At 43.1% G+C, this 14339-nt stretch overlaps 1 protein-coding gene and 1 pseudogene across 2 annotated transcripts; one reads left to right on the top strand and one right to left on the bottom strand.

Moving 5' to 3' along the window:
- Positions 1-1081: 1081 nt before the first annotated feature.
- LOC115803387 (uncharacterized) lies at positions 1082-12601 on the bottom strand (annotated as a pseudogene). The gene is made up of 2 exons (XR_016387935.1): positions 3421-12601; positions 1082-3171 (listed from the first exon to the last, which is right to left on the bottom strand). The product of XR_016387935.1 is annotated as an uncharacterized LOC115803387 (transcript).
- Positions 4449-9519, top strand: ZNF334 (zinc finger protein 334). Its single transcript, XM_089896996.1, is given in 11 exon segments — positions 4449-4583; positions 4884-4977; positions 6335-6336; positions 6469-6877; positions 6880-6990; positions 6993-7170; positions 7172-7258; positions 7260-7300; positions 7303-7651; positions 7653-8080; positions 8083-9519. Coding segments are annotated over 11 exon segments (1809 nt in total). The 5' UTR covers positions 4449-4559; the 3' UTR covers positions 8169-9519.
- Positions 12602-14339: the final 1738 nt, after the last annotated feature.

Below are 14339 nucleotides of genomic sequence, written 5' to 3'. Positions count from 1 at the left end.
TTTCTGCTGTACAGTGAAGTGAATCAGCTATATGTATACTTATATCTCCTCCCTCTTGGACCTCTCTCCTCTCACCCATCTAGGTCATCACAGAGCACCGAGCTGAGCTCCCTGTTACACGTCTTTTCCTTGGATATTCTTGCTGTCACCCAATCCTCCAGCCCTGCTCTTTCCAAGCCATAAGCTGGACTAGCCATGCAATGCTCCCCACTGATAGATTTCCTTTCAGCATGAATTCTTGGATTAGAGAATGTCTGAATTCTACGTTTTCATACATTCAAAATATGTATATGGATTCACCAAAATAGGTGAAAGCTTTGCTGTGTTGGCTACATTCTTCTGCTTGCTCCCCTATGAGATCCTGGATATATACTATAGAAGGCTTTCTCACATTTAAAATGCTCATTGGGTATACTCCCCAGTGTGTGTTCTGATGCTGAGTGGGAAAAGCAGTAGGAAGAATAAGGGACTATACACCTCTGGTGTTCCTAAGAGAAGTTTAGGAGAAAGATAAGGATTTGGGAATCATTAGCATTTTGGTGGACACCTCATAGTCTGTAATCTTCGCTTCTCATCTATAGTCTTCGGTGAAATTCATATGCACCTTTTCTTTTTGTATTAATGGTTCCTAGCAATCAACCAAGCTGAGTAAGGACAACAGAGGGTCCTCTAAGGAGCCCTCCGTTGTGGGCGGTGGCCGCGGTGCCTTATGGGGAATGTAGTCCGGAAAGGCGTCGACCGCCCTTTGGAAAACCTGGGAAGGACGGCCCGGCGGCCTCTTCTGCGCATGTGGGGCCTCGTCTTTCTACGTGGGCGCGTCTATTTGTTCTCCACTAGGCTTTTCCCGCGGAGGGTCCTGCAGTCTCTGGGGCGCGGCGTTCCGTGGTCATCTGGGCCTGGTGAACTGGGAGCGAAGCGGGTACACCCACAAGTTAAATGACTGGCGGGGAGCTCCGAGCCCTCGGGGGCTGGAGGGGAAGTGGCTGGGCGGAGCTGGCCTCGGTCCTTGGAGAGTGGATGCGCGCTCTCCCCGCATTCCTCTCCAGGGAGGCCCGGAGCCGGGTTTCCCATGGTCCCGGAGAAGGGGAGCGAGGGCCGGGCTCCTGACCTGCAGGCCTCATGGCGGGCGCTCCCTGCAGCCCTTCATTGCCTGAAGAAAGTGCTCTGTGAAGGTGCAAGGTTTGTACATTCAAATGGCTAAAATCTGATCCCCAAAGTTCCGCTGAGGCGCTTGGATCTGCAGCCTGCTGGGCTGGGTTGAAGAATAGTGGAGGACGTTAGGGAAGGGAAGGAATATTTATAGAAACAAATATGGTAATCATTATATTAGTTATTTTATACTAAGCATTTATTAAAAGAAAGATGTGAGCTTCAGTTGAAGAGAATGGCCAGGGTGTAGATATGACTGGAAAAGATTTCAGGGGGCTGGCGCTGGGGGGTGTTGTCTGCAGCGCTGCATGAGATTTTAAGAGCATGATGTTTGTGTTCAGACCAGGTGCTGCCACAGAGCAGCACTGCATCCCAGGGCATGCTATTTCATCCTGTTTTCTCATCTGTAAAATGAGCCTAGGAATAATATTTGCCCCATAGGGTTGTTCTGAAGTAAAAAGCAAGCCCAGAATATAATAAACCCTCGACACGTATCCCTTGCAATCAGTGTTACAAAGATTTTTAGATACCTCCCTTAATCCTCCCAACCAGGCTGTGAAGTCGGCATTACTGCCCCCTGTTGGAGCACATTTTAAAACCTCATTTACAGAGAGCTAAAGTGATTTATTCTCTGGTGACTGAGTTGATTTTAAAATGAAGTCTGTTTTACTCCCAGTCTCATGATCTTTGTAATATGCATTCCCCCCTGCCTACACATTGGGTTTTTTCTGGCATGATGACTTGCCTTCTGTGTGCCCTAGAAAGCAGTTATACTATGTATTTTGATAATCAAACCATTGGACCTATTTTCCTTAGGTCACAAGGCATAATCGAGGCTTCTAGGCTCTTTCTGCCTCCTGCGGTATTGTCTCACTTCTCAGCAGCCTTGATTGGATTTTAGGAAAGGTCCAGCTCACCAGGCACTTGAACCTTGGGACCCCAAGTGCAGATTCCAGCTAATGGAAAAGTGGCCGCTACGCCCAGGTGGAAACAAAACCATCCCAGTGAAGGAAAAAGCAGAAGGCGCCAAGGACAGAAATCACACCTGGAAGAACATGTTTCGGAACTGAAATCTCTCCCTAGGATTTTAAGGCCAAGACAGAATTCCTGAAAGGAGCATATTCAAGAGTTACTGGACCAGGGGCTTCCCTGGTGGCGCAGTGGTTGGGAGTCCACCTGCCGATGCAGGGGACGCGGGTTCGTGCCCTGGTCTGGGAGGATCCCACATGCCGTGGAGCGGCTGGGCCCGTGAGCCATGGCTGCTGAGCCTGCGCGTCCGGAGCCTGTGCTCCGCAACAGGGGAGGCCACAATGGTGAGAGGCCCACGTACTGCAAAAAAAAAAAAAGAGTTACTGGACCAGAATTTTCCTCTCCAGGGTGAGCAGAATCTGGGTGATCATACCATATTCAAAGACCATTGATTATTATGACTCAGCAAAGCCTCAGTTCAACTTTCAGAAGAAAGATGCGAGTTGCAATGGAAGGGGAAGGGCAGGGTACAGATGTGTCAGGAAAAGACACTTCATTGGAGGATTGGTGAGGCTGTGAGTTGGAGGCAAGGGGTACCAGGCGTAGCTAAGGAGATTACTTCCTAAACACATACATGTCATTCCCTGCAATCTCCACTCTGTCTTTTTTTTTTTAAGATTTTATTTTCATTTACTTATTTATTTTTGGCTGCACTGGGTCTTAGTTATGGTATGCATGCAGGATCTAGTTCCCCGGCTAGGGATTGGACCTGGGCCCGCCTGCATTGGGAGCGTGGAGTCTTACCCACTGGCCCACCAGGGAAGTGCCCTCCACTCTCTGATTGTTCTGAATTGCTTGAACCACGGTTCTCACCTGCTCATGTCATTTCAACTCACTTGATGCAGTCTTGTTTCTGCCGTCACCACACTCATGAATCTGTTCTAGTAAATATTTTCAAATCCAGTGGGTATTTTCCAGTTCATGCTTTACTAAACTCTTTGTTGCATTTGACAGTCTGACCACACCTTCCTTGAAATGCATCAATGAGAATGTCTGTGAAGCCACAGACAAAGATACACTTAGAGAGTTGTCGCTTTCCCCCCATCCCATTCTACCCCATTCCTGTCGCCCCCATTCTTTCCAGCTATTCCCACCTGTCCCCTGAAGGTAACCAGTTTCTTTGGTTTCTGGTCTACCCTTTCTGTATTTTCTTTTCTACACATAAGCAGATACATGTGTATTTTCTTACATCCCCTTTCTTACATAAAAGGTAGCATACTATAGATACTCCTTCTTACTTACCAATATAGCCTGGGAATCTCCATATTGGTCCATAGAGATCTTCCCCGTTATTTATGCCTTCTAATATTGCTTTTGGTCACCACTCTCTCTTCTGAGCTTCAGAACCAAATATCCAACTGCCCACTGGACATCTCTACTTGTATCCTTCACAGACTCGAGCATGGCATCTGAAACAGTGATGCATCAGTTTCCTATGCTCAGTTCTTTTCTTGGTTTTGTCTTGTATTCCTAATCTCAGCATATGATGCTACCAAAATGATCTGGAGGGCTTCCCTGGTGGCGCGGAGGTTGAGAGTCTGCCTGCCGATGCAGGGGACACAGGTTCGTGCCCCGATCCGGGAGGATCCCACGTGCCACGGAGCGGCTGGGCCCGTGAGCCATGGCCGCTGGGCCTGCGCGTCCGGAGCCTGTGCTCGGCAACGGGAGAGGCCGCAGCAGTGAGAGGCCCGTGTACCAAAAAAAAAAAAAGATCTGGAACAAAATAATCTGCACATTATATCTCCCACGCACAACCGATTAGTGGCCAACTCCTCTGGTTCCTCATCATGGAGGATTGATTCCCTCCTTCCCACCCCTACCAGAGCTGCCTGTGGTCATGTCTCACCGTGGCGTCCTAGTTTTCTTCCCCTCTAATTTGATCTTTAATCCATTTCCCATTTTTCTAGAGTTGGGGACAGCAGACATTTTCTGTAAAGGACCAGATAATAACTACTTTTGGCTTTGCTGGCCCTATGGTCTCTGTCAAATCAACTCAGCACAGCTGCTGTAGTGTGACAACAGTATAGATAACGTGTAAACAAATGGGCATGGCCGGATTGGGGTCTTAGTGGGTTGGATTAGGCTCACAGGCTGTAGTGTGCAGACCCCTATGCTCTGGAGCATTGCTTCCAAAATGCAAATTTGATCACAAATCTTAATAGTCCTTGCTGACAAATATCTCTTTATGGATTTCCATGATCACAACAGTGGTCTCCAAAGTGGAGGATGGGGGCACCCCAGGGATCCACTGGGCTTCTGTTCACCTCAGATTAAACGTATTCTTTCAGAGATTGGTTTCATTCAAGGACCTGACTGCAGACTTCACCCAGGAGGAGTGGCGGCACCTGGACCGTGCTCAGAGGCTCCTATAGAGGGATGTGATGCTGGAGAACAACTGCATCTCAGTGGGTAAGTACAGCTTCCCTGTGTAACTACCAAGAGATGTGTTTGCTCTGTGTTGCAAAAACATGTTGAATTTCATTATTTAGCCTTGAGCGTCAGGGGGGAGATGATTAAACCCTTTGAGGCAATGTTAGCGTTGTGCTTGTGCTCACTGCCCTCCCTCCACCCTTCTCCTGAACGTTCTAGCTCTAATGACCTGTTGCTGGACATCTTCATCACACAGCTTTTGAAGCTGTCTTTCTTCATCCTTCAAGTCCCCAAAGTCCAAAGGGCTTGGTCCAAGTTCTATATCATTTTAACAGGGTATCAACGTTAGCAAACCAGATGTGATCTTCAGACTGGAGCAAGGAGAAGAACCATGGACAGTAGAGGAATTCTCAAGTCAGAACTACTCAGGTGAGTGATAACTAAGCAGGTGGAAACCAGTGGAAATGAGAGTTCTATGGTGGTTAGTGAGCGTAGTTGGCATCTTTGCAATGTTCCTCAGGAATCGCTTTTTATAGGCCCCAGACCTTGGGAAGTAATTGAGGGCAAATGACTGTCATGCTATAGATACTTAAAAACATTGTCCCCGAATAAATGTACTTCTTTTTTTTTTAATTTTTATTTATTTGTTTGCTTGTTTATTTATTGTTGGCTGTGCTGGGTCTTCGTTGCTGCGTGCAGGCTTTCTCTAGTTGCGGCGAGCGGGGGCTACTCTTGGTTACCGCGCGCGGGCTTCTCATTGCGGTGGCTTCTCTTGTTGCGGAGCACAGGCTCTAGGCGCGTGGGCTTCAGTAGTTGTGGCACACGGGCTCAGTAGTTGTGGCTCGCAGGCTCTAGAGCACAGGCTCAGTAGCTGTGGCACACGGGCTTAGTTGCTCCGTGGCATGTGGGATCTTCCCGGAGCAGGGCTCGAACCCATGTCCCCTGCATTGGCAGACGGATTCTTAACCACTGCACCACCAGGGAAGTCCTAAATGTACTTCTTTAATCGAAATTTATAAAGATTTTTGCTGCTAAGCGATCCATCCCTGGTATACAGACCCTCTTTTAGCGTACTCTGAACTTTAGTTCTGTGGCATTCTCTTTTGCCTACCTGACCCCACCTTCCTTTAACATAGACTTGCTGTATATTCAGACATTCATAGGTCAGTCTTAAAAAAATAAATCTTGCTTGATTTACACAATCTATTTGCAAATCTAGTTGCATTCCACATTTCTCTCCATCCTTTAACTGAGAGATCAGTTTCACTCTCCACGCTCAGCCCCACTGCGGGGGAACTAGGGTGAGACAACCAAGGTGCCTCAGATACAAAACTTAAGAAGACACTCACTCTTGGGGTGGTGCAGATGGCCTAGAGGTCACGCCTACCTCACCCTACTTCCAGCCCTGCTCAGCCCACAATCTTTCTTTCTATTCTTTGTATTTGTGCAAATTCTGAAGTTCCCATGTCGCTGGCAAAATTTGAGACTCACCCCTTCCTCTGTGTCTCTTGGTAACTCTGACCGTCTCTCTGAAGTCTGTTCTGCTGGTCTCACTGTCTCTGAGTGCTTCTTTGAGTCTCATCTGTCTTATTCAATACTGTGTCAGACACACTTGCAGTATACTTTGTGCTTACTGTTCCTTGTGACTGTTTTCCTTTTTCCATGGCAGAGGCACTCGTATTCTTTGCTACTTTTCTCTTCCTTTCATCCTGTTAAACAGGCTGGTGTGGGTGGGCTGGCTTTTTTTCTATTGTTTGTTTTTTTCTTTCCCCCAAATCAGTCGGAGATGTTTGTATTTGACATTTCCTTAATCCTGAAGAGCTGGGCCAGTCCACCACAACAAGGCATTTGTAAGGAACTCTCATTTCATAGCAAGTGTGTCACGGATCACAAGTTATTATTAATGGTACTCCCTCCTAGACTGATGATGCCTTAAAGGAGGACAAGGAAATCCAAGGCAAACATTTGAGGCAAATTGTATTCTTCTGCAATAAAACACTGATTACAGAGAGAGCTACTGTATTTGAGAAAACATTTAATCTGGGCATGAATATTATTCCCTCAAGAAAAACACCCTACAGATATCCATGTGGAAACAGTTTAAAAACTAATTCAGAAGTAATCCTTGCAAAGAAAAGCTACTTTTAAAAGGTTCCTGGTGAATGTGGGAAAACACAACTCGTTTCTAAGCAAGAGAAAAGTCCTTCTGGAATGAAACAATACAAATATAATCCAGTTAGGAAAGCCAGAAGTCAAAATGAAGATTTGATTCTGCAGCAGAACATTCAGGCTTTGAAGCGACCTTTTGGCTATGGAAAATGTGGGAAAACCGCTTCAAGAGGGCAGTCCTCTTCACATAGAACAGGGTACATTCTGAAAGGAAACCAAGTTAATGTAATGAATGTAGGAAAACCTTTTCTAAGAAGTCCACCCTCATTGTACACAGAGATTTCATACAGGGGAGAAACCCTATGTTCGTAATGACTGTAGGAAAACTTTCCGTGTAAAGACGAACCTTACTCGACACCGAAGAATTCATACTGGAGATCGACCCTATGAATGAAGCGAATGTGGAAAAACCTTCACTGACAAATTGGCCCTCGTCGTGCATCAGAAAATTCAGAGGGGAGAAATCCTATGAGTGTCATGAATGTGGGAAGACCTTTTTTGGGAAGTCAGCCCTCACTGAACATTTCAGGTCACACGCGGGAGAAACCTTACAAATGCAAAGAATGTGGGAACACCTTCAACAAGAATCTTACCTCGCTGTTCATCAGCAAACTCACAGAGGAGAGAAACCAAATGAATGTGAAGAATGTGGGAAAACCTTCTGTCATTCAGCCCTCGATGTGCATCAGAGACCTCACACAGGAGAGAAACCCTACGAATGCAGTCAGTGTGGAAAAAATTTATGTACTAAAGCAGCCCTCACGGCACATTAGATAACTCATAGAGGAGAGAAATCTTACCTATGTAACAAATGTGGGAAATTTTTCTGCCATAAGTCAACACTCACTATACATCACAGAACTCACACTAGAGAGAAACGCAGTGCCTTTAAGAAATGTGGTAGAACATTCGCTGTGACGTCAAACCACAGGGAATATGAGAGTGCACACAAAGGGGAATCTTTATGAGTGCAACGGACATGGACACGCCATCAACAAAAACTCACACATCAAGCATCAGAGAACTATATGGGAGAGACCATATGAATGTAGCGAGTATGGGAGAAGCTACTGCCAGAAGTCGGCCCTCACTCGCCATCAGAGGACACACACAGGAGAGAGACCCTACGAGTGTAATGAATGTGGGAAAACCTTCCAGCAGAAGTTCTCCCTTGTTCAACACCAGCGAACTCACACTGGGTAGAAGCCGTAAGAATGTGCTGAACGTGGGAAATCCTGCCATAAGTCAGCCTTCAGAGTACATCAGAGAATTCATATGGGAGAGAAACCCTAGGAATGTAACAAGTGTGGGGAAGCCTACCATCGGCTGTGGACTCTCACTGAACATCAGAAAATACACATAGGGAGAAACCCTGTGAGTGTCACGGATGCGAGAAAACATTTTGCCACAAATCAAACTTCCTGCTACATCAGAAAACTCATAAGGAATGAGCTCCGAGAAAGTGGTGATCAACAAAGGAACAAATCATGTAATGTACACAATGCTAAAACTCTGTGGATAGGCATAGAGGAGTGAAATTGTATAAACACAATTAATGTGAGAAAACTTTCAGCCATAAATCAAACCTCATTATCACATCAGAAAACTCACACAGGAGAATAAAATAGAGTGTGTTTAATAAGTGTGTTGTAACATTCACTAGGCACCATGAAAACGTTCAACAATTCAGACATTATGCCACGTGTGCCTCCCTTTTAAAATAATGAAAAAGATGATGTTTAAGTTAATCTGTTCCTTTCCACATTGTTGTGTGACAGTATGTTTGAGGACCTAACCTTATTTCATTCCACATTAAAACCAACTGTTCCTATGATAATTTAGTAGCTTATAATTTCCTAATTTATGGTGCTTTAAATTCTCAGATTGAACAGGTTGGGTTTTGTCTTCTAACTCTGTCTCCATAGCCTTCTAGTAATGGACCCAAATCCCTTCATCTGCAGAGGTGGTAATAAGGGGACTAACCATTGTATTCCATCCTCCTGGTTCCACATCCTGCCTGCATGATGGAACCTCCATAAAAACCCCAACAGTATGGGGTTTGGAACTTCCAGGTGGAGGTTCTGGGAGAGTGGCTTCCCCAGGAGCTCCATGCCCATTCCCACATACCTTGCCCTATGCATGTTTTCCATCTAAATGTTCACCTGTATCCTTTATCATATCCTTTTATAATAAACTGGTAAACAGCAAGTAAACTGTTCACCTGAGTTCTGTGAGTTGCTCTAGCAAGTTAATCAAACTCTAGGAGAGGGTCACGGGAACCTCTGATTTATAGCCAATCTGTCAGAAGCACAGGTGACAACCTGGACTTGGGATTTGAAGTTGGGGTTGAGGGGCAGTCTTGTGGGACTTGTACCCTTACCCTGTGGGATCTGACACTACCCCCAGGTGGGTATAGTCAGAAATTAGTTAAATTATAAGACACTCAACAGTATCACAGAATTGCTTGGTGTGGGAAGAAAACCCACACATCTGGTGTCACAAGTGTGAATGTGGTGGTAGTGTGGGATAAAGGAGAAACACAGGAGAACTGAGTTTTTCCTGCACACAGGGGTTAAGACTTCAGTGTATCTTTTGGAGCAACTCATGTCAACCTACAACACCCTGTTGGATTCTGTCCTCAAACATGTGACAGTGGATTTAAATAAGGAATTAATTATTAAAAGCAAAAAAAGGAAGTTGTGCACACTATGTTAGTGTTTAGATGACATTTTAAGCCTCTATATAAGCATTTCTATCTTCTCTCTCCACTTGCCATACCGACAACTCTATTATTTGCTTAAACAGTAGAAATATCTTATGTGTTTTAATATTAAAATCCGATAGGAAATTAAGATTTTTCAGCTGAAACTTGCCAATGAGAATGTCTTGAATGGCCTAACTTTTGCATAATGACTATCCTTTTATCCTTTTTATTTTCATATAATTAGAGACTTTTGGCTTATAATTAGTGATAGTTCCCAGGAAACATAGCAACAGATATAAAAAGAATATGTTAGACATTGCTTATTGGAATCTAGGCTTCTGTTGAGTCTGGTGTTAGCAAATTTGGAATACTAGACTTTTCAGTACAAGCTATTCTGTTCTATTATGCTTCTTTCTTTTCTCCTTATAATATAGACTTTACAGTTAGGGGCCATGTTGGAAATTCTTAATGTTTTTAAGCACATAAAATAATTCCTGTTAAATTTGACTCTAAACCAGAATTTTAGGGACCAAAATTAGGAGTAATTGCCAAATTTTCCCCTCCTTATTCCAATAACCATTTTACATTTTTATAATTGTATTTATAACATTTATTTTGCACTCATTTTAAAACTTATTTCAGTTGCATTTTCAGCTCATATGTAACTTAACAGACACATTATAGTTTTATAGGTTATTTGCAAAAAGTGAACTTATGTACACACCTTTTCTTAGAGATAAAAAGCACATAAGGAACGATCATGAGACGAGGGGCCACATCTGGGGATTACAACAATTTAGCTCTGTGGCAGCCACTATTATACTCTAATATCTGGGAAAGCAGAGGTCAGAAAGTTGAGAAGATGACCCTCGAAGAAACAGTGTTGTCTTTCCATCACTTTCTATGGATTGAGGCCAGTCCTAAAGAGACTTGTTAGACTACGCCCATCCCACTTGGCTGAACAGGGTTAAGCTGCCACCAATGATTATGGGAACCAATTCAGGAAAGTCTAGGTTTCTGACACAAGACCTGATTGTATCCAGCATTACACACCAGTATTAGCATGCACTAGAAAACTTATGATTTAGTCATCAGGGAATACAGGAAATCAACTTATTACAGATAACACTATGAGTAATACATTCTCCAAGTCCTGAATCTAAGTCCTAGAATTGTTGCAATCTCTCCGTCTCCTCTTCGTTCTCCAGATACATCCAAGAATTTGGGGAGGCTGGGTGTCTCCGAGTTGTTTTCATTTAGAACAGGAGCAGAAACTATCTTCTCACCACTGACCCACAACCTTTGGATTTCTCATGTCTACCCTCTTAACTCTTTATCCTTTAGTTTTTTAAATAGTGACCAACTTTTTGTTTTTCATTGTTCACTGGCAAAGTTTCTTCTTCTCTGAAGTTTTAATTCCAAAGAGATGGCTTTTGTTTTCCTTACTTACACTTAGGTTAGGGTTGCATCCTCTCCATACAAAAGTTTACACTTTTAGAGAGCTACCTCTATTAAAAATATGACTTTATTCACCCAGTGAAAATAGATTATGAACAAACAGCAAAATGAATCTGTTCTTTTTACTACACCCTTGGAGCTGCCTCTTAGCCTACTTCCCATCATAGGAACTGCCTTATTCAGTTTCACGTTTTGCTTGAGCATGTTTAACTACTTTTGCTCAAAGATTTGAGTCAATTATAATATAGAAAGTACATCTCTGATCACATCTTCCCGTTTCTTCAACATGTATTTAAATTTCTAAAATATTCCATACAGGATGAGTTCATGCAGAAGAATGGGCTTTGGTTAAAACCCTTCCCACATTGATCTCTTTGGTTCAGATTTTTGATTTCTAGTAAAATGTAAGGGATTTCTAAGTGCCTTCCTGCATCTTCTATAGTCTTAGGGTTTCTTTTTATTATGAGTTTTCAGATGTCAAGAAAGTTTATAGAGTTTAGACTGAAAGCTTTTCCACATTGATTACATATGAAGGGTTTCTCTCCAGTATGGATTTTCATATGCTTACTAAGGTTTGAACTATGGTTAAAAAACTTTTGACACTCACTACATTTATAGGGTTTCTCTTTAGTATGAATTTTTTTATGTCGGTTAAGGTCAGAGTAATAGCGAAAGGTACTTTCACATCTGTCGCATGTAAAGGGCCTCTCTTCAGAATGAATTTTCTGGTGTTTAATAACATTTGACTGATGTTTAAAGGTTTTTTCACAAACATTACATTTGTAGGGTCTCTCTCCAGTATGAGTTCTTCGGTGTCGCGTTAGATCTGAGAAACGGACAAAGGTCTTTTTACAGTTATCACAGATGTAAAGTTTCTCCCCAGTGTGGATTTGTTGATGACGATTAAGATCTATGAGCTGGGTAAAGGTCTTCTCACATTCATTCCATGAAAAGGGCTTCTCTCCAGTATGAACTTTCTGATGTTTCTTAAGATTCGATTGGCTTTTAAAGGATTTTTCACAATCATTACATTTGTAGGGTCTCTCTCCAATATGAACTCTTTGATGTAAGAGAAACTGAATATGGATTGAAGTCCTTTCTGCAGTGATTACATGTGTAATATTTCTTTCTAGTATGAGTTTTTTGGTGTTGAATTTTTTCTGAGAAACTGTGAAAGGTCCTTCCACAAAATGTACAGACAAAGAGTTTCTTTTGTGGAGGAATTATTTGATGCTGAGTCAGATTTGATCTCTTGCCAGCATGAAATCTCTGATGTGTAATAAGGGATGAAAGAAACCTGAAGGCCCTCGGACACACATCACACTTGTGTGGTTTCAGTCCGCCGTGTGTGCACTGATGTTGAATAAACTTTGAAGCTCTGTTAAAGGTTTTGCCACATTGGTTACGTTCAAGGTGTTTATCCAGAATGTAAATTCTTTGGACCACTGTAAATGATGCGGGATGCCTAAAGTCCTTTGCATTTTCATCGTATCTGTGGGCTTTCTCTACCTTGTGAATTCGCTGGTGTTCAGTAAGTTGTGATCTATAGCTAAAAGCCATGCTGCGTTCACCATATTCATAACGCTGAACAAAAGTAGAAGGTTTTTGATATTTGGCATGGTGAGAGCTTTGCCTGAAGGTATTCGTAGATTCATAAAGGGCATGATAATTCACCAGTGATGGTTGACATGCTAATGGGAAGACAGTATGAGAAAAATAAAATTAAATCCAGGCATCACAACAAATGAGATCACTAGTTAGTGGGGTAGCAGGGAGAGAAGGGTTCAGTGACTGAGGACTTTGGAGGGGTAGGAGGAGAAGTTGGAGTTTGTCAGGGGAAGAATGAGAGAGAAGTGTTCTCCAAGTACAAGGATAATTTAAGTGATCAACGTGTATCCAGTGAAAAATTTCTTTCAACTTGAAATACTTAATACTTGTAACTGAAAAATGACTCGTTGAAATTGTAATCACCAAAACAGAAAAATTTAAAGACTCTGAAAAGAGCCACATGAAATTCTAAGCAAGGATTAAAGTTTTATTTTCACTAAGGTCCTTTAAAATCTCTCTCTATAGATACAGCAATTTGTGAAATTGATTATACTTTAAATACTTTGAACAAAACTGGGGATTTCTCTATGAGTAAATATTAACCTGGTTTATCAGTTTTACTAATATTTAATATTTTACTTTATGACAGGGTTATTATTGATTGGGCCAGTGCTCTACTTGGATATTTGAGTTCTGTTTATTTTTGTTGTTGCCGAGAACACTAATAACAATCATATATACACATCTTTGTTAATTTGTTGAAATGTATTCTAGGCATAGATTCTTAGAAAGGAAAAGGAGTCCTATTTTTTTGTGTATAAACACACCACACTCAAGTAAATTCTTATATTGCATGAGCACATCTTTACTTTCTAGTATCTTGATAACGCTAGACTCTATCAAACTTATGACCCCACAGTTTAACAAAAAGATAATTTCTAGCATTTATTTTTTTGGGTAATAAATCTAAATGAAAATGGGTTAATTGCTAGGAAAATTTTTTAATTAAAAAGGTTAATTAACAATGGAAAACTAGCACGTGTTTCTTTTACCCTCATCATTCTAGATCTTAAAATGCTATGGAAGGGCTTCCCTGGTGGCGCAGTGGTTGAGAGTCTGCCTGCCGATGCAGGGGACACGGGTTCGTGCCCTGGCCCGGGAGGATACCACATGCCGCGGAGCGGCTGGGCTCGTGAGCCATGGCCGCTGAGCCTGCGCGTCCGGAGGCTGTGCTCCGCAGCGGGAGAGGCCACAACAGTGAGAGGCCCGCGTACCGCAAAAAAAAAAAAAAAGATCTTTAATGTTTAAAAGAAAAAGAAAACAAAAAGCTATCAACCAGAATTCTATGCCCAGCTAAACCCTTTCAAAAATGAAAGCAAAGGAGCTTCCCTGGTGGCACAGTGGTTAGGAATCTGCCTGCCGGGCTTCCCTGGTGGCGCAGTGGTTGAGAGTCCACCTGCCGATGCAGGGGACACGGGTTCGTGCTCCGGTCCGGGAAGATCCCACATGCCGCGGAGCGGCTGGGCCCGTGAGCCATGGCCACTGAGCCTGCGCATCTAGAGCCTATGCTCTGCAACGGGAGAGGCCACAACAGTGAGAGGCCTGCGTACCGCAAAAAAAAAAGAATCTGCCTGCCAATGCAGGGGACATGGGTTTGATCCCTGGTCCAGGAAGATCCCGCATGCCACGGAGCAACTAAGCCCATGTGCCACAACTACTGAGCCTGTGCTCTAGAGCCCACAAGCCACAACTACTGAGCCCATGCGCCACAGCTACTGAAACCCGCGAGCCTAGAGCCTGTGCTCCGTAACAAGAGAAGCCACCACCATGAGAAGCCCGTGCACAGCAACAAAGACCCAATGCAGCCAAAAATAAATAAAATAAATTAATAAATAATAAATTTAAAGAAATA

The sequence above is a fragment of the Delphinapterus leucas genome, chromosome 15, assembly GCF_059928025.1.
Source record: "Delphinapterus leucas isolate spDelLeu-1000000601 "Yukka" chromosome 15, BTC_Dleu_Yukka2, whole genome shotgun sequence".
Taxonomy (NCBI): Eukaryota; Metazoa; Chordata; class Mammalia; order Artiodactyla; family Monodontidae; genus Delphinapterus; species Delphinapterus leucas.
The sequence above is the reverse complement of the archived record's forward strand: the minus strand, read 5'-3'. Positions and strand labels throughout refer to the sequence as shown.